At 52.2% G+C, this 26,169-nt stretch overlaps 2 protein-coding genes across 3 annotated transcripts; both read right to left on the bottom strand.

The window, feature by feature from the left end:
- PRPH (peripherin) lies at positions 1 to 6,136 on the bottom strand. 2 transcript variants are annotated; one of them, XM_008522057.2, is made up of 9 exons: positions 2,945 to 6,136; positions 2,482 to 2,542; positions 2,201 to 2,296; positions 1,648 to 1,815; positions 1,420 to 1,545; positions 1,120 to 1,340; positions 966 to 1,015; positions 652 to 725; positions 1 to 397 (listed from the first exon to the last, which is right to left on the bottom strand). In XM_008522057.2, the coding sequence occupies exons 1-9, from the start codon at positions 3,484 to 3,486 to the stop codon at positions 329 to 331; spliced, it is 1,407 nt and encodes a 468-aa protein (XP_008520279.2). In that variant the 5' UTR covers positions 3,487 to 6,136; the 3' UTR covers positions 1 to 328. The 2 variants fall into 2 exon arrangements, with proteins under 2 accessions (XP_008520279.2, XP_008520280.2); XM_008522058.2 differs by having other exon boundaries at positions 1 to 394.
- A 9,487-nt stretch (positions 6,137 to 15,623) lies between these two features.
- On the bottom strand, positions 15,624 to 22,766 carry LOC103552206 (tubulin alpha-1C chain). Its single transcript, XM_008522056.2, has 4 exons — positions 22,432 to 22,766; positions 19,034 to 19,256; positions 18,743 to 18,891; positions 15,624 to 16,709 (listed from the first exon to the last, which is right to left on the bottom strand). Exons 1-4 carry the CDS (start codon positions 22,432 to 22,434, stop codon positions 15,735 to 15,737), a joined length of 1,350 nt encoding a protein of 449 aa, XP_008520278.1. The 5' UTR covers positions 22,435 to 22,766; the 3' UTR covers positions 15,624 to 15,734.
- Between the last annotated feature and the right edge of the window lie 3,403 nt (positions 22,767 to 26,169).

Raw genomic sequence — 26,169 nt, 5'->3', positions numbered from 1 at the left:
TTCTCTTGACAGCAGTTTTATTTGATTCAAAAGTGACACTCAGATGCTGGCCCACGCATGATCATGGGGTCATGTCAGGGGCACACTAGTCCTAGGGATCATTGGCGTCTTACCAGGATGAGAAAAGGGGTACATATAGATCATGTCTATGTGTCAGGGCAGGGACAGGCCCAGCTACAGCTGCTGGGTAGGGCTTGGCCAGGGAAGGGGTGACTGGTGTCATCCCCAAGACACATGCAGAGGGAGAGGAGACTAATTCAGGACTGGCGTCAGGGTTCAGGCTTAGAGGAGGCCTAGGGAAGGGTCAGGGAGCTCTGGACCAACGGGTTCAGTAGCTGTGAGTAGAAGACTTGTCCAGCTCACTACGCTGCTCCTTCTGGGACTCTGTCACCACCTGCTGGGGGCAAGGCATGTGAAGGGCACAAACCATTCAGCACCACCCTCCTTCCAGCTCCTTTGGGGCACTGTGTCCCCCTCCCTGGCATAACCAGCTGAGCCTCCAGTCTCTCCATCCACCTTCTCTACCTCCCTCTCTCCCTCCCACCCCAAGAACCACTAACCTACAATACCCTAACGTCAGCTGCAGCCTGGCTGGGGCTCAGAAATAATATGGGAAACGATAGGGTCCCGGGCTCAAGTGACCCATCTTACCTCCCCATTCCGGGTCTCAATGGTCTTGATGAGAACCATCTTCCGGCTGTCCTGGGGAGGTTCCACCTCAGGCACTGGAAAAAGCACAATGAGGCGTGGAAGGGAGGAGGCTTGGGTTTTCTCACTCTGTCTTAGAGAGGAAGGGATAGGAGGGGAGGGGAGGACCAGGGCATGAGGAGCAGGAGCGAGTGTAGACCAGGGCTCAGTAGTTCTAGGAGAGAAACGATCTCTGAGCTGAGCCATAGCAAGAGTCAGGTCAGGGCAGAAGTGGACAAGGGGCCGGGCAGGTTGGAAGCCAGGCGTGGGGGACTCACCAGTCGTCTTTATACTTAAGGATGCAAAGGAATGGACTGGCACGGAGATCCTGCGAGCGAAGCAAGTGGTCGGCGACTCGGCCCGGGCCCCTAGCCTTCCCACTACGCCGTCCCAACCACGCCCTACCCACCTCCCAGCAGCCCCGCCCCTCACCGGCTCTCCTCGCCCTCCAGCAGCTTCCGGTAGGTGGCGATCTCGATGTCCAGGGCCATCTTGACGTTGAGGAGCTCCTGGTACTCGCGCAGGTGCCGCGCCATCTCCTCCTTTAGCTGCCGCAGCTCTTCCTCGAGGCGCGCGGCGCCCGCCTGGTACCCCCCGGCCTCCAGGGCAAACTGCTCCTCCAGCTCCCGCAGCTGTCTGAGCAGCGCCTCGTTCTGGGGGAAGAGGGGGTCAGTGGGGGAACAGTCTTCATCGTCCAGCCCTCCGGGCCCGGGCGCGCAGCCTGGTACTCACGGTGCCGCGCAGCCCGTCCACCTCGCACGTCAGGCTCTGGATCTGGCGTCGGGACTCGTTCATCTCCTGCTTGGCCTGGCGCAGGGCCTCGTGGTTCCGGTTGGCAGCGTCGGACAGGTCCGCATACTGCGGGGTGGGGGGGCAACCCGGCTGTGAGAGGACCGGACGCGCCCTCCTCGCAGCACCCCACCCTCCCAGGACCTCCCAGACCCTCCTGGGCTCTCGTACCTTGGACTTGTACCACTCCTCTGCCTCCTGCAGGTTCTTCGCCGCGATGCTCTCGTACTGCGCTCGGATGTCCCTCAGCGCCGCCGTCAGCTCCGGCTTCACGGTCGCCTCCACCTCGACCTGCTGCACCTGCTGGCTCTCCACGCTCACCTGCAGGTCTCGCAGCTCCTGCCGCCCAGGGCAACCAGACGTCGAGTTCCCGGGGCAGATGCCATGTGGGCCGCGCAGTTCGCGCACAGAAAAGAGAAGAAACACTTGAGTGAGAACAGAAGGGGGCGCCAGGGAGTGCGGCGCGTGTAGGACTGCGCGCCCGCGCCCCGCCAGCGCCGAGCCAGCCGCCAGGTTACGCTGCTGGCCACCAGGTGGCGCAGGGGTGGGAGTCAAACCACCTGTAGATGGGGGTTGAGGGGCTGCGTCTACCCAGCAAATCTCGCTTCTCTTCCTCAGGGCGATTTCTCCGCTCCACCCGCCAGTCTCCTCCAGAGCTTGTCCCCCAGCTCCCAGGAGACCACCTCCAACTTCCGAAGCCTTCCCTGACCGCGGGTCCACGCACCTCCTCGTGCAGCTTCTTGAGGAACTCAATCTCATCCATCAGAGACTCAATCTTGCGCTCTAACTCCAGGCGGGACAGGGTGGCGTCGTCCACGTCCTTCACGGGGTGGCAGTGAGGATTCAAGAGCAGGGAGGGGCTGCTCAGGCCGAGGAAGGGCCAGCCCCTCCCTGTCGGCCTCTGGAGGCATTTGGTCGTCTCCCTGTGCCCACAGATGCCACCCTGGATCCGCAGGCTGGGGATAGGGGAGGGAAGGCGGAGCACGACATGGGGCCTGGGCTCACCTTGCGAAAGAGCACGAGGTTGTGCTCCGCGTCCTCCCGCTTGCGCGTCTCCTCCTCCAGCCTGGCGGGAAGAGTGAGCAGAGGCTGAGCTGCTGGGTGGCCGCCAGCTCTCAGAGGGGCGCCCCCCAGGATCTGGGCTCGAGGCTGCTGCTGCCCAGGACTCTGAGGAGGGGTCTTGAGGCTGCCTGATGGAATTGCCCCCGTTTTCTCTCTAACAGGCTGGGAGCGAGATGGAGCCCCTTTATATACAGGGAGGGGTCCCTTTCTCGCCTCCCCAGAGACTCAGTCAAGTGGTAGAGGGAGGGCGGGGGGGGGGGGGCTTGGAGCCCGCGGGCGAGGATGCTGCCTGCACCCGCTCGGGTTGGCAAGGGGAGCCACTCCTTCGGGCGCTGGTGGGGACGGGAGGGGAGGGAGGAGCAGCTGCCTCGACGGCCACCGCCCAGCCCGGGCCCTGCCCCCTGACCTCTGCTTGAGCGCCGCCAGATCCTCCGCCAGCCCGTCGCGCTCCACCTGCACCCGGTCGCGCTCGCGGCCCAGCAGCTCCAGCTCCCTCCGCAGCTCGCGCAGCTCCTGCTGGCACAGCTGGTCGGCGCGCGCCTGCTCCTGGCCGCGGGCCTGGCTCAGCTCCCCGCGCAAGGCCGCGTTCTGCTGCTCCAGGAAGCGCACCTTCTCGATGAAGTTGGCGAAGCGGTCGTTGAGCTCCTGCAGCTCTTGCTTCTCGTTGCTGCGCGTGGCCAGGAACTCCTGGTTGAGAGCCTCGGCCATGGAGAAGTCGAGGCGCTCCGAGGGCAAGCGCAGGAGAGCGCCCGCGCCCGCCCGCGGACCGCGGAAGCTGCCCAAGCGCACGGAGGAGCTGGGCGACGCGGAGCCCAGCAAGCGGCTGCTCGAGAAGCGGGAGCTGGACGAGTAGGAGAAGGCCCCAGGGGACAGGGAGGGCGGTGGCCCGAAGGTGCGGCGGTATGAGGTGGAACTGACGCTGGCCCGGAGGCCCGACGGGTGGCTCATGGCGGCCGAGGATGGGCAGTCACCGCTGGCAGGGCTGGTCCAGAGCTGGGAAGGAGCCGCAGACCCAGACCGCTGCGAGGCGGCTTTATAGCTAGCCCTGCGGGCTCAGGGGGGGCACGGGCAGCTCCTCCCACTGGCCTGATGGCGGGGCTATGTGGGGAGGGGGACGCCCCACCCCTGCGGAGCAGCAGAAGCACCGCACCCTCCCTCCCGGGTTGCTGGCGCCCTGCCTGCTTGATTCCCCCTGTTGTTGGCTGGGAAGAAAGCAGGGATGACGACCACAGACGGGTCGGGGCCGGGGCTCAGCGCCTTCCTGCAAAGCATCCAGCGCAGGAGCCTAGAATGTGAGGGCCTGACTGGAGCTGGGGTCCCTGCCTGAAAGAGCTGGTAAAAATTGGGGGATAGGAGGACTGGAGGTTACAGGGCAGGCTTCTGGCACATCAGTAGGGAGGAGGTGGCCCAGATGGATGGAGAGTTGTCTTGGTTTAGGCCCAAGAGCCTGTGCCTCCACTTGTCCCCTGAAGGCTAGGCTCTGCCTTCACCTGCTGTCAGCTACCCTCTCCATCGCCACACCCAGGGCGAGATGGGGGGCAGGAGGGCAGAGGCAGCTGAGGGGGTGGGGAAGGGCTGATCTCTCCGTAATCCCCAGGGCCCTGTGGAGGGCTGTTGCCTGGCGCCGGCTCTGCTGCTAATGGACTGGCCCTTTCCCCTCCCCCTCTCCTGGACATTTGGCCAGGGGGTTGCCTGCTGATGTCTCAGCCTTAAAGACACAGCTCCCAAACCTGGACCTTCACCCGACCTCAACAGGGTGGGCACATGGGAGGGGTCTGAGGGTGACTGGGCCCAGCTCTGGGTCCCACTTGGGAAGGTCTGTGCCCTGCCAGGGGCTGAGCCGAGTGAGCTGGTTATACGCTGTCTGGCTTTACTGGACTTTTCCCTTCCCCCAACCAACTGCTGCTCAGTCACGGGCCTTACAGGAACCAGGGTGATTCCTGAGGTAGGAAGGGGAGGGGGCTGAGGAGTGGCAGCTGCTGCCAAGGCTGAGAGATGGAGGGACTGGCAGGAACCGGTTTCTACTATTGAGGAGTTACAGGTACCCAGGGATGGGTAGGGCTGGATGGGGAAGAGATGGGGACGGAGAAGGTGTCCATCCCCAACGGTCCAGGGACTGAAAGAGGAGAGAGAAGGCCACAGGACAGGTCCACAAGCCCATGCACACAGATGCATAGGTACACCTATGTGTACACACACACACACACACACAACCACATATCCCTTCCTACCCTCCCCCACCCAGGAGTTAGCGGAAGTCTAATGTCTGGCCTTTGCGTGTCAAACGGCTTCCAGAACACAGGCACAGGCTGCCCAGGACTGGACAGGGGCAGCTCGGATGGTCTGCAGGAGCCGGGGTGCTGAGGCCTGTTGGGTTTTCCAGAAGCCATGGGGCTGCTGCTGCCGGGGACTCCAGGGCTCTCCAGCAGGGACAGGCGGACCTGTCCCTGAGGACGAGAGCTGGGCGACTGGGGATGCCTGTTTGGAAGTCCGGCTGGATCTCTGGCTGAGGGGGTGAGGAGGGCGGCTCCCTGGCCGGCCAGCTCCTCGGCATTGCAGGGCAGAGGAGCCTCCCCCGCTTTGTGCGGCCTCTGAGATGGGCCAACGCCCACGGCTCACTTCCCTACCGCCTTCATCTCTCCAGGCCCCTCCTTCCTTCCGGGCCATTAGTCTCTCCCTGCACAGCTGCCAGGTCCTTCTCCTTGATGGGTCTGGTTTGGTTGCCAGGGGAATGGGAAGAAGGAGGACAGGAGAGAAGGGATGGGATGGATAAGCCAGGACTTGTCCCCCCTAACTCCCGGGATGGTGGAGGGGGAGGGTCCTGCCTAGGCTGTGGGTGGGGGGCTTGACAGGTGTAAGAGAGGGCTGGGGAAAGCTTGGTGCTTTCTGCCACAGCCCTGGGCTTCTGAGCTCCAGCTGCCATTGGCCTAGAGCCCCAGGGACCCCAGCCGAGGCCCTGCCCGGCCCCTGCCTGCTGTCCTCCAGAAGCAAACTGGGAGTTTGAGCTGGTGCCACACACGAAGAGGCAGGCAAGTCCTGTGGAGGACCAGCTCAGGCCCTGTCTTTATAGGAGCTGCTGGTAATCCTGGGCCTTTGAGAGTGGAGGCCCCTGCCTGGGCCTGGGGAGTTCCAGGTGGGGTGTCCCCCCCACTCCCTGTTTAAGCTCCCAGCTCCCAGCCCAGATGCCCCAGAGGGCAGGGGACCAGGGCCTGCTCAGCAGGGCTCTGGGAGCTGTGGAGGGAGTTAGGCTGGGGCTGGGAGTGGGGGGACCAGGCCTGCTGGCAAGGCAGAGACTCCCCCCCTTACTCAGAAAGAGCCAGGCCTGGCAGATCTGGGGGCTGGAAGAAGGATAGGAAAGGGTCATGGTTGGGAGCCAGGGCTCTGGCATCCAGCTGCGGAGCTTCCCGTCTGACTCCAAAACTCTCTATTGTATGAATTTAGGCTCATTACTGTGTCCTTCCATGTCCTTCAGTAAAAGGGGGTAATTGTAGCTTCTGCCTCATAGTGTTGTTGGGAGGATTAAATGGATAAATACGTGTAAAATACTTAGGACACACATAACAAAGGCTGAAAATATAAGCTAATTTTTTTATTATCCCTACTATATTATTGTTGTTGTTATTAATTTCCAGCTCCCGAGTGCAGTGAGGAGCTGGACCGCTTTTGGATTGTCCTCACTAGTGGCTGAGAGTAGTGCTGGACCCAGGGTGGAAGGGGGCAGGGACCTCCCGGCTGATGGAGGGAGGGGAAGCTGGCCGCATCCTTTCTCTGTCCTGGGCAAATAGTGTATCAATCAAGACATGCACTCTGGACGGACGGCCTGGGTGCCAGCACGGCCCCTCAGCTTAGTTAGCGGGATGCTCCGGGTTTGGGAGAGGGATTTAGCCTCCATTCACCCCATTTTCTTTATCCATAAGTGGGGATGATAATAACAGTATCATAGAACTGGAGGATTGAATGAGTTACAAGATGTGAAGCACTTCGTGTGTGGCACACAGTCCACCCGTAGAAGGATTGGCCACTGTTAATATTGCCCCTCCTCCTCTGCCGCCCCGGCTGCTCTGGTGAAGACTTGGAGAGAAATGACAATTGGACACATTCGGAGGTTTGCCAGGCAGGTGAGCATTGAATTTTAGGTTATTGACAAGAGTGCTACCAGATGACGGGCCACAGACTCAAAGCTGGATGAGGAGGGGTGTGTGGGCAAGAGAGGGTGGGAGATTGGCAGAGTAAAGACTGGATTCTTGATAGGATTCCAAGGGCATTTCTAAGGGAGTGGGATTTGAGGCTAAGGTGGAATGGAGGGAAAGGCCATGGGAGAGGAGATCAGGCTGCCACGGGCACTTACTTGCTGTGTGACCCTGGGCAAGTTACTTGTCCTCTCTGAGCCTCAGTTTCTTGGTCTACAAAACAGGGATGATGACACCTCCTCTCAGGGGTGTTGTGAGATTTAATAATAGTACTATTTAGTAATAGTACTATTACTATTCCCATTTTACAGTTGAATAAACTGAGGCACAGAGAGTTTTGGCAACTTGCCCAAGGTCACACACATAGTAAACCAGTAATATGTTTACATGTTTCCTCCCCACTCCTCCGGATAATATGATCAGGTCTTATTTGCCTTTGTGTTGGTGGTGTCTAGCACAGGACCCAGGTCAGATAAATGTTGGTTAAACTGGAGGCAACCCTGAGGCACTTAAAAAAAATCTTTCCCATGGTTGTCAGTCTGGAAAATATAGAGATATATTGCTGCCACCTTCTGGCAAGAAGTTGGAATGACATGTCTGCAGTCTGAACACATCTGCGACTCAAGGCTCATGAAAGGTTGGAATTTGGGAGGTGCTTCAAAATTAGTTATTATGACCACCTTTTTACAGATGAGGAGTATTATCCTAGGGTGTGTGAAATAGAAAAGCATCACTAGTATTAGGAGTTCATAGCCCTGATTTCATTCTTCCCCTGGACGCTAGGAGCCTCCTCTGTCCCCCCAGAAGCCAAAAGCCAGAGAAGGAGGCAAAATCCGCCCCCAACACCACCACCCCAACTGTGTCCACAATCTCCAGTCTTGCCCTCATTATAACATCGCAACTCCATCTGCCTGCCTGACCCTTCCAACCAGCTACACGTCAAGTGGAGAACCGGAGAGTAGCTTACAGCCACAGAATGCTAAGTGAATCTCCCTTCTCATGGTGTGGCCTGGGGACCTGACTCAGAGTCACCCGCGGGCCTGTTAAAAGGCAGATCCCAGTGCTCCACTCAGATCTTCTGACTCTGTAGAATCTGCATTTTAACAGACTTCCTACATGATTTTTAATGCACATGAAAATTTGAGGATACCTGGATTAAGATTCTTTTTTTTAAATTGTCCATCTTTTCCCCATTTTATTTCGAAGATTTTCAAAGCCAGAGGACAGTTGAAAAAATGCTCCTATGAACACTAATACACCCTTCTCCCAGATTTACTGATTGTTGATATTTTGCCACAATTCCTTTGAAAGTCAGTTTCAGACATCATGATATTTCACCGCTAAATACCTCAGCACGCACCTCCTAAGAACAAGGACACTTTCCTACATAACCACAGTAGTATTAATGCACTCAAGAAATTTAACATTGGTACAACATTCTCTCATACACAGTCCGTATTGAAATCCCCCAACTGTCCCAATAATGCCTTCATAGCTATCTCCCCCGAAATCCAGGATTATGTTCAGTTGTCCCCTAGCAGAGACAGGAGCCAGAGCACAGGGGTGAGGCTGGGATGAGTTTGGCAGGTTTGAGGAATTGGAGACAGCGGGTGAGGTGGGCGGGGAGGAGAGAGGGAAAGGTGAGCTTAGAGGAGTGGACGGAGTCAGAGCATGTGGGGCTTTGTAAATCAGAGTACAGAGCTGATGGCTTATTTTAAATGCCATGAGAAGCCATTGGAGGGTTTTAAGCAGGAGAATGACTTGGTCTGATTTATGACTTTAAAAGGTCAATCTGAAGACAATTTCAGAATTGGGACCGTCTATAAGACAATGATTCCTAGACTCTTTAAGAAGTCAATGTCTTTTTTTGTGTGCGTGTGAGGAATATTGGCCCTGAGCTAATATCTGTGCCAATCTTCTTCTATTTTGTATGTGAGATGCTGCCACAGTGTGGCATGAAGAGCAGTGTGTAGGTCTGTGCCCAGGATCTGAACCCGTGAACCCTGGGCCACTGAAGCAGAGTTTGCGAACTTAACCACTATACCACTGGGCCAGCCCCTCACTTCTTTTTAAATATAATGCAAATCACTGGGAAAAATAATGAAACATTTCCCCTTCCCCATATTGTAAGATCATATATTAGAGAACAATGAAGCCTCAGTGAGGACAGCCTGACTAGGGCCGAAGAGGGGAAGCTGTGGGAGTCCTAAGTAGGTGGGTCTGGTTTATGGAGGGTGGGAAAGCCTGGCAGAGGTGTTTACACTTGAGATGTCTCATGTTCAAGGAAAGAGCACCTCACCCAAACCGAGAAACCTGGTCCCAGGCTGGGGCCAGCCACTGGGCTTTCTTTCCTCACTGGTAAAATGAAGAGGTTGGATGAAATCATTTCTGACATTCTTTCCAGGCACAGAGATTGTTGAGTAGGGCACTGGGTCATAACAGGAGCTTTTATTTATTTTTTTGAAGATTGGCACCTGAGCTAACATCTGTGGCCAATCTTCCCTTTTTTCCCCCTTCTCCTCCCCGAAGCCCCCCAGTGCGTAGTTGTATATTCTAGTTGTGGGTCCTTCTGGCTGTGCTATGTGGGACGCTTCCTCAGCATGGCCTCATGAGCAGTGCCACGTCTGTGCCCAGGATCCAAACTGGTGAAACCCTGAGCTGCTGAAGCGGAGCGTGTGAACTCAACCACTCGGCCATGGGGCCGGCCCCAGAAGCATTCATTAAAGGTCATGGTGGGTCTCAGAGCACCGCCCCCAAGGAGCTGTAAGCTCTTCCTTCACGGGGTGATGCTCCAAGATCCTCCGGGTGGAATGAGCAGCAGTCCCTATGCAGAGAGGGGCAGGGGAGGGGGAGGCAGGGCAACTGGTCTCGGGGTGGTGCCCGAGCTGGAACATACACAGGACGTCATCCGCAGCTGAAGGGTCCATTTGCAGAGCAGCCCATGGCCAGGTAGTCTATGGAGGGCAGTGGCTTCATCCCCCACCCCCAACTCTGTTTACTGGGGTTGCCCAAGAGAAGGTGCAGACTTTATGCAGGCCCACTTGGCAGACTCCCTCCCTCCACACACCTTCCACGCACCCCTCAGCCTGGAATCCCAGAAAGTTAGAGCCCCTGGGAAACTCTGGGATCACTCAGGCCTCCTAGTCCCCATTTTCCTAATGAAATGCTGAGATGGGAGGCAGTCCTGACAATTCCATGGGCTGTGAGGACATTTAGCCCTGGCTCTGGCCCCTGCTAGAGGAGCCCTGGTCACCCCTCCCTACCCCGGCAGGGGCTTGAGCACATGTATGTGCCTGAGATGAGGAAGGACGGGGGCTCCTGCCCATCAGGCCAGCTGCCAAGAGGCTCTTTTCTGGAATTGTGACACTCTGCCATCCATCTCACCCCACCTCCTGCAGGGAGAGGCCAGGAAGAGCTGAACAGACAGGTTCAGAGTCCGAGGCCCTACAATCTGCCCTGCCTGCCCTCTGCCTGCCGGTCTCGCAGGTGCTCATGACACCTGGGCCCACTGGCTGTGAGCATCCAGCTTCTGGAGCCCATGGATCTCCCAGCCAGCGAGGGCCGACTGTCAGTGTCTGTTAGACGTTCCCTCCCTCTCCGGGGGCATTCTCTCTGCACACACTGCTGTGCTGGCCCCAGGCTGGAGGGAAGGGAGTTGATGGAGGAATTGGAGGTGGGGAAGGGGGGAGATGCATGGGAGAGAGAGGGGAGGGAGAAATGGAAGCGGAGGGAGGAGCGATGAGGGCAGGGGTAGAAAGGAGAGAAGGGAGAAAGAGTAGAGGAAACTGCACGGGCCAGAAAAGGAGAACAAGCCTCTCAGGGACCCAAGGACCAGCCCCCCCCAACAGGGAACCACCAGTTGAGTGATCCCTCTTCACACCCTGGAGCCTCCAGAATCTGCTCCCGTCCTTGTCCCAAGACTTCCCCGGCACCAACCCCTTGTCTCCAAGGGCAGCTCAAAGCTCTCTAGATTTGGGGCTGCCCTGGGCTCAGGCCCCTTCTGGCTAGGCTTCCGGGGAAGAGATGACTTCCAGAGTGGGCCTGCTTGCTCGACCATACCTCTGCAGGTCAGACCAGGGCTCCATCACAGTTACATATCAAAGGGAAGAAGGTACACTCTTCAGGCCTCTGTGTGCTTTCAATTTATGGTTTAAGTTCGGCCAAGTCTCCTGGAAAGACTGAAAGGAAAAAGCAGATCAGTTTGGTTGACCTGAAACTGCAGGGAGAGGAAGGCCAAAAACTGAGGATAGGAAGGAGAGAATGGAGTCTTTGCTCTCCCAGGGCAATGTTTGCACGGGAAAGGAAGTTATACAGTTCTCAATAGGTCTTAATTGTTTTCTTATTATTTTCCTAAAAGTTTCTATGGCATAAGGCTCTTATATGAGTTAGAATGGTTTTGGCAGGAAGCAATGGAAGACCCTACTCAAAATGTCCCAAACAATAAGGGGATTTATAATCCCACATAATAAAAAACCCAGGGGCAGAGAAGTTACAGGGCTGGTTAATTCAAAGGCTCAACATCCTAGCAAGGACCCAGGTTCTCCGCATCTTTCTGCTCTGTCATGCTCAGAGCATCAGCTTTTGTCCTAACGTTTGTTCCCTCGTGGTCATAAGATGGCTGCAGCCACTTCAAGTATCAGGTGCTCACAAAATAATGTCAAAGGTTCCAGAGAGGAAATGCTTTCCCTTCGTTTCTTTTTAAGAGCAAGGAAATTTTTCCCTGGAACATCTTCTCCCCAACCCCCACCAGCAGACATGATCTCACCTCTCATTTCCATAATTGCATCACATGCTGGTTCCATTAACCAATCCCCGCCAGAGAACTGGAATTACCTGGATCAGCGAGGACTAAGACTCACCCTAGGGGTGGAGGGGCCCAGCCTCCCCCTGCCCAACGCCTGAGCACTACTGGGCTGCGCTGGCAGGTAGAACAACCCACGGGGATGGCTTGGGGTAGCGACGCAACATGTGACAGCCTCTTCTGACATGTGGCATATACTGCCTTGAGTTTGCCTGTGTGATCTGTCTCTGCAGACTGAGGGGGACAAAAAAGCTAAACAAATTCCCTATAGTACCCAACACAGGGGCTTGCACCAAATAGGTTTTCCAAAAATAATGAATTAAACTTAAAAACTGAAATGGCTGTTAAAATAGTATAGTTGGACATGATTACCTTTGCCAGGGGCATTTCAGTATCGGTTTACTGCCAGGCTAGACATCTCCTGTGAGTCGATGAGATATTTGATAAGAGCAGAGTGTGGGGAAGGAAGGAGGGGCAGCAGTGGGATGGTATTTAATATTTATCCCCCCGCCCAGTGGATTAAACTAATTTGAGAATGTAGACAAAACTCTTGCGTAATTAGGAAAGCTTTATATTCTGTTCTTATTTTTAAAAGAGAGAGAGAGAGAAAGTCTTCTGGTGTGAGATAAGTGGTTAAAAGTATTTTCTATCTTATGACTAGAAGAGACGTCTCTAGGTCTGTGAGGGTCATCGCTGCTGAGTATTTCTCCTGCTGCAGATTCCGACGGACTGTGAGAGAAGAAAGAACTGTTGTCCCAGAACCTGCTCAGGGCTGACAAACTCAGGGACACCAGGCTCTTGGAATGAACGGGGCAGTGACAGGCTAATGAGATGTCAGCAGAGGGGACTTTCTGCACAGGGCTGAAGGTGGGAACCTCTCCCAGCCCCACAACCCCAACACATCAGGTCTATTCTCTCTACACCTTCTGCTGCCCTGGGTCTCCTAGACAGCTGCCCTGGCATCAGGCTCTAGGAGCCATCTCTGCCAGCTTCACCTTGTGGCCTTGGCTGACACGAGCTGACCATCCTGGCCCCTTGTGCTTAGGGGTGCGATGCTCCAGGTGTGAGCTGTCCTGTCTGCACTGTGGCTGGTGTCTTGTCAGCAGGAGTCCAGGCAGGTGGTAGCAGCTACTCTGCAAGGACACCATAAATCTATGAGCTGAGAATTGATTCAGAGTTCAGACAGAGGCCTGGACAAAAACGCTCCTCACTAGGGAAGCCACAGGCTTGGATAGGGCGGACCAGCTGGCTTTGCCCATCTGGACCAGCATGCTGCCTCCCGGGCCCAGGAATGAGGCTCCTGGGAGATGATCTGACAATGAATGGTATAACGAGATCTCCCTTCTGTGGTGGTGGCTCCATCCAGTGGTCCACGCAAGGGCTGGCCCCTGTGGGCCTCCTGCCTGACATGGCCCGGGACGTGGCCCTTCTTCCCCAGGATGGAAAGGCTGCCAGGTGCGGCGACGACTTCCTCTGGTGCTCCTTGGAGGCTGCTCGGTAGAATGGAGTGAGCACAGGCTTTGGAGTCAGAGTTCTGGGGTCAAATTTCAATTTGCCCACTTGCTCTGTAGCCTTAGGCTGGACACTTAATCTCTCCACGCTTCAACTTCCCCAGCTGTGGAAATGGATACAATAGCATCACCTCGCAGGGTGTTGTGGAGATCAAGAAACACCCAAGACATGAAAGCCCCCATTCCTCCCACAACCCCACTCAGGGCTGCCACACACACCTTCCACAAGTTGGAGGCCTGAAGACAGAGCCATTTGCCAGCTGCTTCCCAAACACTCAGGATGGCAGGTAGACAGGACAGCACAGCAGCCCCTCACAGCCAGTTTCTCCTTCTCACCCCAGCTCACAGCAGCTCTGCCTGCGCCCCGGGGCCCTCAGTGGCCGGCAGCCTCCATAGGGTGGAAGATGGTCGCTCCAGTCAGGTCAAGTGAGGGCAGCCTAAGCGCTCTGTCTGCTGAGCCAGAATCTGGGGCCACAGCCAGTCTCAGAGCCTGCAGCCTCTTAGGCTTTCTCCATTTATCCCCATCAAGCATCCGCAGCATCAGTGATGGCTGCAGTTCTGAGTCCAGACTTTCCATTTGCGCTCAAGGGCAGATCAGATGATTGTCAGCCACAAAGCAGTGACCTAGACCTTGGGGTCTGTTTGTTTTTGCTGCAGGCTAACTTCTATTCCCTCCCTGGCTATAACACAGGAGGGGAAAATCATCGCTGCAAGGACAGATCCCTCCCCAGCCACCGGCACTTTGCTCTTCCAATTCCCCAGGCTCCGTTCTACTGGAATATTTTTTCTCAGCTAAACTCTTCTCTCACCTTCTTTCACCCCCACACTGTTGCAGCTGCTTAAATGTTTCCAATCTTTTTTTGCACATTTTGGCACACGTAGAAAATGATTCGCCTGTAAGGCTTACTGAGGTAGTTGGAGGGGGCTGGTCCTGGCCGGGGTGACTGGCCCAGGGGCTCCAGGCTCTCCAGGTTCCACCAGGCTGTTCTGGTGGCTGAGGGATTATACCCAGGAGCCCCTGAATCCCATTCTCAGGGCACCCTGCTTGGGAAAGGCTGGCTCAGAGAATGGACCTCTCAGGTATCGTGGTTTCTCTGCTCCTTCTCACACGTGAGGGTCCTCTTTCTTCCAAAGCTCACACTGTGGCAATCAGCAGATCTCCTAAGTTGGGAAGGTCTCCAGGTGTCCCTCTGGTGGCTGGACTGGCAGACTTCTCAAAGGTTCATTTTCATCCCAGATGCCCCCAAGCTCAGGCTGCAGGAGGAACCTGGCCCATCTGATAAGTAACATTAACTGGCTTTATACTCAAGGATGGGGCTGTCTGGACCTTGCCCTGAAAGACATAAGACCTTGGTTGCTCTAGTGATGAATGTTGTAAGATGCTCCTGAGCACAAGCTGAAGCAGCTCAGGTGGGAAGCAGTGCCGTGCTGTGCTCACAGATAGAACGTGCACATTTTTAGATGCTCGCCTCAAAGAGTAAGGGGGCAGAGGTGAGCAGTGGCTAAGGGGTGAAAACACCAGTGGGAGAAGAGAGTTAACTGAGCACCATCGGAATAAGCTCAGTCACGGAGCAAAGGTGAACCGTCGGCAGCTCTGTACCCACCATCTCCTGTCTTGCCTTTGGCATTCCCATCCTGCCAGCACCCAAGCACCAGAATTGGTTCCTCCCTTCTGCGTGAGGCCTGGCCCTTTGGTCATCCTTGTCCTTTCCCATTGCTCAGTTTAACCTTATAGGCCACCTGAGTACCAGTCACCAAGCCTTCCAGCCACCCATATTCCTGCCTTCTTCCCCCACCAAAACCTCAGAGCTCCCTCCTGCCCCGCTAAGAACCACACTGCTTCCAACAGGTGCTTCAAAGAGTCCAAATTAGGCAACTCTTCTCCGATCTTTCCTACACACACATCACTCTTCAATTTTCCTCACACCTCCCGTACTTCAAACGTTCCCCATGACATACCCTTGGGTCAAGTACCAACACTGTAACAACCTGTGACTATTGGAATTTTCTCTCAGCCAGCTCCACTTTCTCCAAGCAGTAACTTCCTAAAGTATAATCTTGCCATTGTAGGTTTTGACTAAGTATGGAATAAATCAGCACAATTCTAAGCCCTCGCCACGTGACTCTAGTATTTCATGAAATACTGACAGCAACAGTTCTGGCAGTCTGGCTGGTTCCTTTAATTTTGGGTCCACCATTTATTAGCTATGTCACCTAGCCCCTTGCTACTCCATGTAGTGTGGTCACAGCAGACCGAGAGCATCAGCTGGAAGCTGGTTAAAAAACGCAATTATCTGAAGCCCCACCTCAGACCTAGATTTGCACCTGCATTTTAATATCTACAGAGGATTCACATCCACACTCAAGTGTGAGAAGCATTGGCCCAACCTGAGCCTGTTACCTCACTTACAAAATGATTTCATCAATTGTCCATGAAACAGACACACCTTTGTACAGTACAGAGAAGCCACCTGAAATGTCGATCAAATGATCAGGTGGATCCTCTGCCAGCCTCCTCCATCCCTAATTGGCCTAGATTAAGCAGGGCAAGTGTTTACTGTGATACAGAAGCCAGCTTCACACTGAAAACAGAAACATCACTTTTATTGACAAGTTAGGACCACAACAGGCAGCTTCACAGAACAGAAATAAGACACTTCCAAGACAACAGAGTGTAACACTGCAGCAGACTGGTTAATACTCTTCACCTTCATCCTCTCCCTCGGCACTATCTGCTCCAACCTCCTCATAATCCTTCTCAAGGGCAGCCATGTCCTCACGGGCCTCAGAAAACTCTCCCTCCTCCATGCCCTCACCCACGTACCAGTGTACAAAGGCACGCTTGGCATACATCAGGTCAAACTTGTGGTCCAGGCGAGCCCAGGCCTCAGCAACGGCTGTGGTGTTGCTCAGCATGCACACAGCTCGCTGTACTTTGGCCAGGTCTCCACCAGGGACCACAGTGGGAGGCTGGTAATTAATGCCAACTTTGAAGCCAGTGGGGCACCAATCCACAAACTGGATGGTACGCTTGGTCTTGATGGTGGCAATGGCAGCATTGACATCTTTGGGAACCACGTCACCACGGTACAACAGGCAACAAGCCATGTATTTACCATGGCGAGGGTCACATTTCACCATCTGGTTGGTTGGGTCAAAGCAAGCATTGGTGATCTCTGCTACAGTAAGCTGCTCATGGTAGGCTTTCTCAGCAGAGATGACAGGGGCATATGTGGCCAGAGGGAAGTGGATGCGGGGATAGGGCACCAGGTTGGTCTGGAATTCTGTCAGGTCAACATTGAGGGCTCCATCAAATCTGAGGGAAGCAGTGATGGAGGACACAATCTGGCTAATAAGGCGGTTAAGGTTAGTGTAGGTTGGGCGCTCAATATCGAGGTTTCTACGACAGATGTCATAGATGGCCTCATTGTCTACCATGAAGGCACAATCAGAGTGCTCCAGGGTGGTGTGGGTGGTGAGGATGGAGTTGTAGGGCTCAACTACAGCTGTGGAAACCTGGGGGGCTGGGTAAATGGAGAACTCCAGCTTGGACTTCTTGCCATAATCGACAGAGAGACGTTCCATCAGCAGGGAGGTGAACCCAGAACCAGTTCCCCCTCCAAAGCTGTGGAAAACCAGGAAGCCCTGAAGACCTGTGCACTGGTCGGCCTGCAAAAGAAAAGAGAGTCTTCTTAATTTTAGCCTCAGTGAAAGCTGCAATGACTTCTTTGAATCCTAATAACACTGATTAACATTTTAAAAAATCTTCTGTATTTGCTGAGAAAGCAGTCATGAAGAGCTTCTAAGTGCTAAGTGATTCAGAGAAACTTTTCACAATCAGCTCCTTGGGGTGAAAATCTGCTAAAAGGATATTTTAAAATGAACTATTTTCATTTCCACAGGTAGAGGAATCATGAGTTCTGGAAGGGATGCGGGGCTCAAGTTTTGGTGACCAGGAGGGCAACCTCTGGTGCCCTCACTGTGATCGCAGAGCAAGGGCAACTTCTTATCAGTTGGAGAGCCACCAAGGGCCAGACTGGGACCACAAGCCCCGTACAACGATGTTGTAGGAAGATTTGGCGGCTGCTTTCCAGGCTGGAATACGACAGAATAGCTTAATTCCAAGGCCCTGCTGCTGGAGACGGGCTGGGCTGGATCTGGCTCTCCCAGTTCCTTGCTGAGTGACGTTGACCAAAGTCATTTCTCAATCTCAATTTTCATTTATCGAATGAGAAGAGTAACCTACCTCAGGTTGCTGAGAATTAAACGAGTACTTGGCCGGTGTTTGCCACAGTAAGCACTACTTACCAGAAAGCCTATTCATCTTGGGAAAGGCGATTTACTGTCACCGTTCCATGAGGCCTTCTGTCACTGGGCTTTCCGACTGAGCTATTCTGGTTAACAAACTGCTACTCTACAAAAGGACGATTTTAACCTTCAAATGAAGTATTCTGATGGCAACCCTCACTTTTCAAAGGTGCTCAGAGATTTGTGGACCTTCTCTACCAACCCTCAGTTCACTTCTCCTGTGAGTCCATACTCTGAGAAGAATGTAGGGGGCAATCAAGCCCGCTAAGCCTCATGTGGACGCAGGAACACCACCAAGAACAAATACAATGGTTCTCGTAGTTAATGAACTTCACTCCAGAACCCCCAATGGCTGTTACTAGGTTTATTTGCCCCTAAAGGCAGGTCCTGATTTCCAAGTCAGAGTGTGTAGCTGAAGCTTGACTTGCAAACACAGGAACCATCAATCCAATTTTGCTGGTAAGACTATGATAAATATCTGGAAAAGTATGAAGCCATGAATGATGCAAAGCCATTCTTTTTAGAATAGACAGTTGTGGCTGGGTTTAGTATAATGTGATTTCCCCAGCAAGGTACTCCACCCAAAGCTTCATTCTCTACTTTTGGTTAATTACTTACAAACTGCCCACATGCCTCAGGAGCCAAGAGTCATCTGATTGCCAGACTCTTAATTAGAATGATGCAAACAGAACACTTATCAACTTTATTGATGTGAGTGAGTATAGTTGCCCAAGATTTTTCTGCCACGGGGCCAGCTCCCACTGCCCTGTGCTCTGCTGGGAAAGTAAATGCATGCCTTCCTAGTTTCAAGGACTGACACTTGTTTCTGAGCTCCCTTGACTCCACTTTCAACATTCTTGGGAGTTTCCAGAGTCGGCTGTTTCTAGTCAGTGTTATACTAGCTTCTTGTGCTTTGAACTTTCTGTATTAACATAAGGCACCAGTCCAGATTTTTTTTATGAGCTTAATCAGTTACATGTCAGAGTCAGCCACCTACTCACGCAGTGTGACTAAGATGACCTAAAAAGGATGTCTCAGCTTGAAGCAGGGAAGCTGTCTGATTAATATGAGCATGGATGTTTAATGGTCTCATACGTCAGTAGCATTGTTAAAGCTCCGTGGTTCTCACCTTGACTCCAGGTAAACTGCCCTGACTGAATTAGCAATTGCCCAAACCTGCCTTGTAAGACACAGCAATAGGCAACAGAATACTTACCACCCCTGCCCTACATAGTTGTCCTATAACCCAGGACCATCTGGTTTAGAAGTCCAGTTACTTAGTGAGCAGTCTAAGGCTCATTTTACTGTGCAAAGAATGATTTTTATAGTTGGGTCTCTTGTAAAAGTGGAAGACAAAACTCTCACCCCTACTTTAAATAAAGTACTGTGTTTACCAGCTTCCGAATTCGGTCCAAGACGAGGTCGATGATCTCCTTGCCAATGGTGTAGTGCCCACGGGCATAGTTATTGGCAGCATCTTCCTTGCCTGTGATGAGCTGCTCAGGGTGGAAGAGCTGGCGGTAGGTGCCAGTGCGAACTTCATCTGGAAGAGCAAGACAAAGCAGCCACCCATCACTAACCACCTGCACAAGCCTGCCCAACCCCAGGGCATCAAGGGAGCCCCAGCGCAGACCTCCTGTCCCAGACCCCTGGGATCTCACTTTGGGTTAGTGTGGTCAACTCACCAATGACCGTGGGTTCCAGGTCTACAAACACTGCCCTGGGCACGTGCTTGCCAGCGCCGGTCTCACTGAAGAAGGTGTTGAAGGAGTCATCTCCTCCCCCAATGGTCTTGTCACTTGGCATCTGGCCATCGGGCTGGATGCCGTGTTCCAGGCAGTAGAGCTCCCAGCAGGCATTGCCGATCTGGACACCAGCCTGGCCAACGTGGATGGAGATGCACTCACGCTGTGGATGTGGAAGAAAGGAAAATGTCAGAATATGACACATCAGATGGAACATTTAGGAATGATTCACACCTAAATGACTAATTAACCTCTGGGATAGATGATCATGCCTCTGGAGGCCACTCCTACCCAGGGACTATTTCACAAGCAACCTTCTTTGTTGAAGACTAATTCAGAGAAAACGCTTTGAAAAACCAAAGATATGCTAGGTAAGACCAGAAACCAGATCCTGGCTTTGTAGCCACATTAGATATTCAAGGTCAGGTTTCTACCATTTTAGAATGACATAAGCTGTTCTATAGCCATACATTTTCTCCAGTGCCTGGGAAATATGCCTGCTGATTCCCCCAAGGCATGCAAAACTCCCCCTTCCAGCTCTGATTCATACTGTGAGATTGTGTACCTTCTGAGTTCATTCTGGCCCCTCTTTAATCCTATTCTTTCAAAGACAAGAGCTTCTCCCTCTTCCTTTAAAACCAGCTTAAACCAGCAGACGAAAGCCATGTGACTCACGGAGAAAATACCAGATAAGCAGCAGTTAGCTGTATTTTAAAAACTGTGGTCAGAGGCAGCTTTTTAACCCCTTAGCAGGATTTAATCTTAAGGAAGAACATTTTCCCTTCACTATCAACACATCTGGGGGAGGTGCTGGTAGCAACACACGGAAAGAAAAGCTAGGACTAAGAGTTCAAGAAATTAGCACTTTCCTAGGAAAATGTACATATATCTCAGGCACTGTGGAAAGTCTGGTTTCAAGAACTGGATGATAACGAGAAAATGTTTGTTTTCCTTTACTTGCTGAACAAGGTCATTTATAAGTTATCAAACGCATTCCTGCTTAGTAAAATAAGGCAACAGACCTAGACTCTATACCCTCAGACTCAAGAGGAAAACAAGAGTGTTTACTGTATTTCATCACGAGCCAGATTAGCTACTTTGGAGACCGGCAGAGGACTTTCAAAATATCAACTCCAAACATCTCCCACTACATCTTCCCCGAGTAAGAGGGTTTCAAGGTTTATATAGCTAATAGAAAATTAGTTAAAGAAAATTCAACACAGCTGAGATCTCAAAGGGCCTCCTTTCATAACCTGAGATAACAACCCCAGTTGCTCACACCTTTGTCTTCTAGTCCCCTCCTCCCCACCTCCGCTCCATGAGACAATCATGGTCTCCTGTTCGCATCAGCAAACTCAGCAGTACTTGCGTCTACTCGCCCGGCTCAAGGGCTGTGGGAGACAGGGGAGCTGCTTGTCCTAATGAACCCATGACTAGTACCATTGCATCATGTTTACCTTTAACTGGACTTTGGAAATTCCAAGGCCTGAGAAAACTGGAGAGAACCAGTGATCTGGCCACAAGAACCCCACGCCCAAGAAGACAAAGTATCCAACAGAAGATCCTCTCATTCTCAGGAAACGCTTCTTCCACTGAAGCCTTTTGAGCCCCAAACCTCTTCATTGTGCAGAAGTCTAAACTGCTTTCTCCTATAGACTGTGGCCTCCTAGTAGATGAAGTAAGACACAGGTGATGGAGGCACCTAACCTAGCTCTAACTGGATGAGCTGCCGCTGTCTTGTGTAAAACCTATTAATCTAACCAGCATTTGCCTAAATAGGTCTGCTGCTCTCCTGCCCTTTAAACAGTCCACTGCTTTCTGAATCACACTTTTTTTTGTTTTTTTTTAATTTATTTATTTTTATTAATGTTATGATAGATTACAAGCTTGTGAGATTTCAGTTGTACATTTTTCTTAGTCATGTTGTGGGTACACCACTTCCCCCTCCGTACCCTCCCCCCACCCCCCCTTTTCCCTGGTAACCACCGATCAGATCTCCTTCTCAATATACTAATTTCCACCTATGAGTGGAGTCATATAGAGATCGTCTTTCTCTGACTGACTTATTTCGCTTAACATAATGCCCTCTGAATCACACTTTTAACAGTATCTTTTTTTTTTTTAAAGCCTTGATGACATTTTATTTTTCGTTAATTGCATTCTTAAATTTTCTTTTGCTTAGGTCATGCACATCCGGAAACTGCTTCAGAAAATGGATCGTCCAAATGGTCTTTATCCAAATTATTTGAACCCAAGAACAGGTCGCTGGGGTCAGTGTAAGTGTTTCTAGTATAACTGATACTTTTTTAACAGTATCTTTTTGGGCTTGCTTGGTGAAAAGCTGTCAAGCAAGTTGTTACAGTCAGACACACTTGATAACGTTGGTGGTCTCTGAAAAGGGTAACTGGTGGACTATTCACTGTATTCCTTTTTTAAGATACTAAGAATACATTGTCAGTACTAATTTACTCTGTGGTTTTATAAGAAAATATCCATTTAGAGATTTGTTTTTAAAAACTTGACTCAAGGGACAGGCCCAAGGCACAGTGGTTAGTTCGTGCTCTGCTTAGGCGGCTGGGTTCGCCGATTTGGATCCCAGGGTGAATCTGCACACCACTCATCAAACCACGCTGTGGGGGCAATTGGCACATATGTTAGCTCAGGGCCAATCTTCCTCACCAAAAAAACAAAACAAAAACAAGTAGAAAGCTTTAACTATAAACACCTCACTAAATTAACTCTAGAAATGCAGGATTAGACAACGTGGCAGTTAATAATTCCCTTCCGAGGAGGAGCCTGCCTGCATTTTCCAGGTGTATTCGTGCAATTGAAAGCTCTCCCCAGAGCCGGCCACAGGTGACTCAGCAGCGAGTCACAGGGCGCTGGAGAGGGGGCGCCAGGAAGTGCCTGCACCTTCCGCGCGGGAGGGCACGAGGTGCTCCAGGGGTCTAGGGTGTAAGGCAGTGGGAAGGCGAGGCCATTAGGGGAAATGGAGGGGAGGGATTTTTAGTTTCCACAAGTCCTTGGGGACCAATATGAAGGCTCCCTGGCCTGCTTTGGGCGGTGGCGGGCCCTGGGGCGATGCCCCCTCACTAAGATCACTAAGACCCCTCATTAAGAGTAAGAGGGCTTTCCACGTCCCACCGAGAGCAGTGCCCAGGCCGCGTCTTCGAGCCCCAAGAGGGGTGTGCGCGGTGAAATCGGCTTTCCCAGCCCGCCCACCAGAAGCCAGTCTGCCGGGAGGCGTCCAGGACGCGGCGCCACGTGCAACCCGGGTCCTGCCGCCCCTTCGGACTGCGTGCTCCGCCGCCACGCCACCGCCGGGGGACCGCACTCACCATGACTGAGACTCCTAGGGCTCCGAGGGGCTGCAGGAAGCTAGGGGGCGGCGAGAAGGCTCTCCCACTAACAGACTACCAAGGAGTCCGGGGGAGAAGTAGTGGGGCCGAGCGGCCCCGAGGGACCTTATATACCCCTTCCCGGCCACGTGTCCGGAGGGCGGGCACCGGTCCCCGCCGCCCCGCCTCCGAGCTGCGCGGCCCGGGGCCAGTCACCCGGCCGCACCCGGCCCGCGGGAGAGCAGGGGCGCGCGGCGCTGATTGGTGGGTTCAAAAGTTCAAACCAAACTCTTCGGAAAGAGCAGAACTAAGCAGGGGAGGAGACGTCCTGGGGTGGGGAAGAGGGAGGAGACGGCGACTGGAGCGAGGAGGAAGGCGGAGCGTCCGCACCGTCCTCGGTGGGTGCGGAGGGGCGTCAGGTGGGCAAAGCCTGGGCGGGGACAGGCGCCAGGTACACGGGGCTGCGGCCGGAGCCCCGGGGTCCCGGCCCCTCGAGGGTCCCCGCCCACAGCTCCCTACATGTCCGGCCTGCTAGCCGCCCGGCCGCTGCCGCCTCGCCTCGCCTCCCCTCGCCTCCGCCGCTGAGAGAGAGGGCCTGGTGCCCCATTCCAGGTCTTAATTACCACCCACCGGCCTGAAGCCCTTCTTCTCACCTTTTTTCGGTTGCTTTTCTTTACTTGTTTTTCCTACCTCCTTGTAAATGAACCTTTTGGTTCCTAACAACAGTCTCCTTCCAGTTGGTGCAAAAGCAGTTTTTTTCAGTTCCTTATAATAACACTTCCATGTTTTGATTGCTTACCGTGCAGAGTAGTTGGTTTTTCACACCAATCACATTTTATCCGTGCGACAAACCCTGTGAGTTATCCTTATTTTACAGATGAGGCAACCAGGGCTGAGAGGAATTAAACTAGTGGGAAGTCACACAGCTGGAGCGGCGGAGCTGCCCCTAGGCCCTCACAGCCTCGGACCGCCTCGGACCGCCTCATGCTAGATACACCGCTCCCACCAGCCCTGCAACGGTTTATTTCTCAGAAACATCCTTTATTTCAGTTGTTCTTTCTCCGCAACTTCATCATGCTATCTTAGTTCTTAAATTCCTTAACCATCTCTGGGTGATAAAGTTTATAGCAATATTCGGAGAACAAAAGTGACCGCTATACACAATAGAAGTTACAGGGCTTTTTCCTGAAGAAAGAAAAGGCGGGATGAAAGCAAAAATGGGTTTTGGATATAGAATAGGCAGAATTCAAGATACTCTCCAACTCACGCACACAAAAGGGATGCTATGGAAATATGTGCAGAGGTTCCTTCTCTGATTGCACGTCCTAGTTCCTTCATAAAATGCTTATGGAGCTCCTATTGTGTGGCAGGATATTCTGAAATTTGGAATAACTAGCATCTTAGTCTGCTGCTAAATATTTTAGTCTTAATTAGTAGAGCTTTCCAGCTTTGTAATTTATTCCACAGATGTATTTAGCACAGTTTCTAGGTGCTTGGGAATATGTATGTGAACAAAACTGAAGATCTCTGCCTCATGGAGCATATGTTCTAGAGGGGGAAAGGGAAGAAAGACAAACAATGAACACACTAAATAAGTAAATTATATAATTTGTTAGAAGGTGAAGAGTGCTATAGAAAAACAGAGCAAAGTAAAGTGGAATGAGAGTGCTGGGAGGGGAAAGTATGGGGGAGCTGCAATATAAACAAGGGGGTCAGACTTAGCCTTAATGATGAGTGAGAGTTGAAGAGAGACTTGAAGGTTGTGAGGAGTTAGCCAAGAGGCTACTTGGGAGAAAAGTGGTCCCAAAAGAGGGAGCAGGGGGGCCGGTCCGTGGCCAAGTGGTTAAGTTCGCGTGCTCCACTTTGGCTGCCCAGGGTTTCGCTGGTTCAGATCCTGGGCACAGACATGGAACCACTCATCAAGCCAGGCTGAGGCGGCATCCCACATGCCACAACTAGAAGGACCCACAACTAAAAATATACAACTATGTGCCGGGGGGCTTTGGGGAGAAAAAGGAAAAATAAAATCTTAAAAAGAAAAATTACAAAAAAAAAAAGAGGAGCAGCTAGAGCAGCAAAGACCCCTAGGCAAGAACGAGCCTTTCGCGTTCCTGGAAGGAAGGGCAGGGAGGCCAGCTTGGTAGGCAGTGAGGTTGGACAGGAAATGGGAGCCAGATCTTGTAGCTTCTTGTAAGCCACTGCAAGACCTGTAGCTCTTACTCTGACATGGGGAGGCGATGTAGGGTTCAAAACATGGAAGTGACGTGACCTGATTGCCATTTTTAAAGATCACTCTGGTTGTTGTGTTGAGAATAGATTATAGGAGGGCACAGGTAGAAGCAGGAAGACATTTTAAAATGATAACTCACTGCAGTAATCCTTTTGAGAGATGAACGAGACTCAGACCAGAGTGGTAGCAGAAGTGTTGAAAAGTGGTTAGAGTTGGCTACATTCTGAAGACAGGGCCAAAATGATTTCCTAAAGGCTCACATGTGAAGGAAAGAGGAGCCAAGGATTACTCCAGAATTTTTAGCCTGAAAGAGTGAGAGATGAATTTGCCATCAACAGACGCAAAAGGCCGTGAGTGGGGCAGGCATGGAGGGGGATGATATCAGGGGTTTGTTTTTGGTCATGTTAAGCTGAGATGTTGATGTCCATATGGAGATGGAGATGCCCAGGACACAGCTAGATGTGAGAGTCTGGATCTCAAAGGAGAGACATCTAGGTAGAGATACACATCTAAATGCCATTCTAGGGGCCAGCCCCGTGGCAGAGCGGTTAAGTTGGCATGCTCCACTTTGGTGGCCTGGTGTTTTGCCGGTTTGGATCCCAGGTGTGGACATGGCACCACTCATCAGGCCATGCTGAGGCGGCATCCCACACAGGACAACCAGAGGCACTCACAACTAGAATATACAACTATGTACTGGGGGGCTTTGGGGAGAAGAAGAAGGAAAAAATAAAAAAATAAATGCCATTCTAAAGTCATGACATTGGGTGAGATCACTGAGGGAGTGAGTGTAGAAACAGAAGAGAAGAGGACTAAGGACTGAGCTCTGGGAAAAGAGGCAGAACCTGCGAAGGACATGGAGAAGGAACAGCCAATGAGTTAGGAGGAAACCCAAGGGTGCGAGGACCTGGAAACCCAGGAAGGAGTGATCAGCAGTGTCAAATGCTGCTGATAGGCCAAGGAAGATGAGAACCCAAAAATGACCACTGGATGTAGCCATATGGAGGTCACTAGTAACCTTGATGAGAATAGTTCAGAGTGGCAATTTAAGAGTAAGAGGCATTTTATTTCTAGATTCTGTTTTCATATGATTCCTTAACAAAATACCTTTTTTTCTTCCTCTCACTCCCACCACTTCATTCAAGCAGATAGCCCCCAAGGAACCACAATATATTTAAGGACTTGCAGTCCTGATTACCTTGGTTTGGATTCTGGCTTTTTTTGTTTTCTAGTTGTGGGTCCTTGAGCAAATTTTGTAATCTCTCTAAATCTCCTCCCTTATGAAATGAGGATAATATATAACTCTCAGGTGGATATATTGTTGTGATGATTAAATGAGATAAATAATACATAGCAAATCCACATAGCAAAGCACTAAATAAAATCAGTGGTTATTACTGTTGGAGGTGGTGATGGTGGTGGACAAAATTAGAGATAAAGATACACCGTCTTGCATTTCAAAATTATTTTAAGCATTGGGATCCATATATTTTGTGTGTGTATGTGTG

Source organism: Equus przewalskii, chromosome 5 (assembly GCF_037783145.1).
Source record: "Equus przewalskii isolate Varuska chromosome 5, EquPr2, whole genome shotgun sequence".
Taxonomy (NCBI): domain Eukaryota; kingdom Metazoa; phylum Chordata; class Mammalia; order Perissodactyla; family Equidae; genus Equus; species Equus przewalskii.
The sequence above is the reverse complement of the archived record's forward strand: the minus strand, read 5'-3'. Positions and strand labels throughout refer to the sequence as shown.

Coding starts and splice junctions, on each gene's coding strand:
- LOC103552206 (XM_008522056.2), bottom strand. Junction 18,892..19,033: donor CCTGGAACCCACGGTCATTG/GTGAGTTGACCA, acceptor TTGCTCTTCCAG/ATGAAGTTCGCACTGGCACC. Junction 16,710..18,742: donor TGGACCGAATTCGGAAGCTG/GTAAACACAGTA, acceptor TTTCTTTTGCAG/GCCGACCAGTGCACAGGTCT.
- PRPH (XM_008522057.2), bottom strand. CDS start 3,486: ATGAGCCACCCGTCGGGCCTCCGGGCCAGCGTCAGTTCCACCTCATAC. Junction 1,546..1,647: donor AGGAGTGGTACAAGTCCAAG/GTACGAGAGCCC, acceptor CCCACCCCGCAG/TATGCGGACCTGTCCGACGC. Junction 726..965: donor CTTAAGTATAAAGACGACTG/GTGAGTCCCCCA, acceptor TGCTTTTTCCAG/TGCCTGAGGTGGAACCTCCC.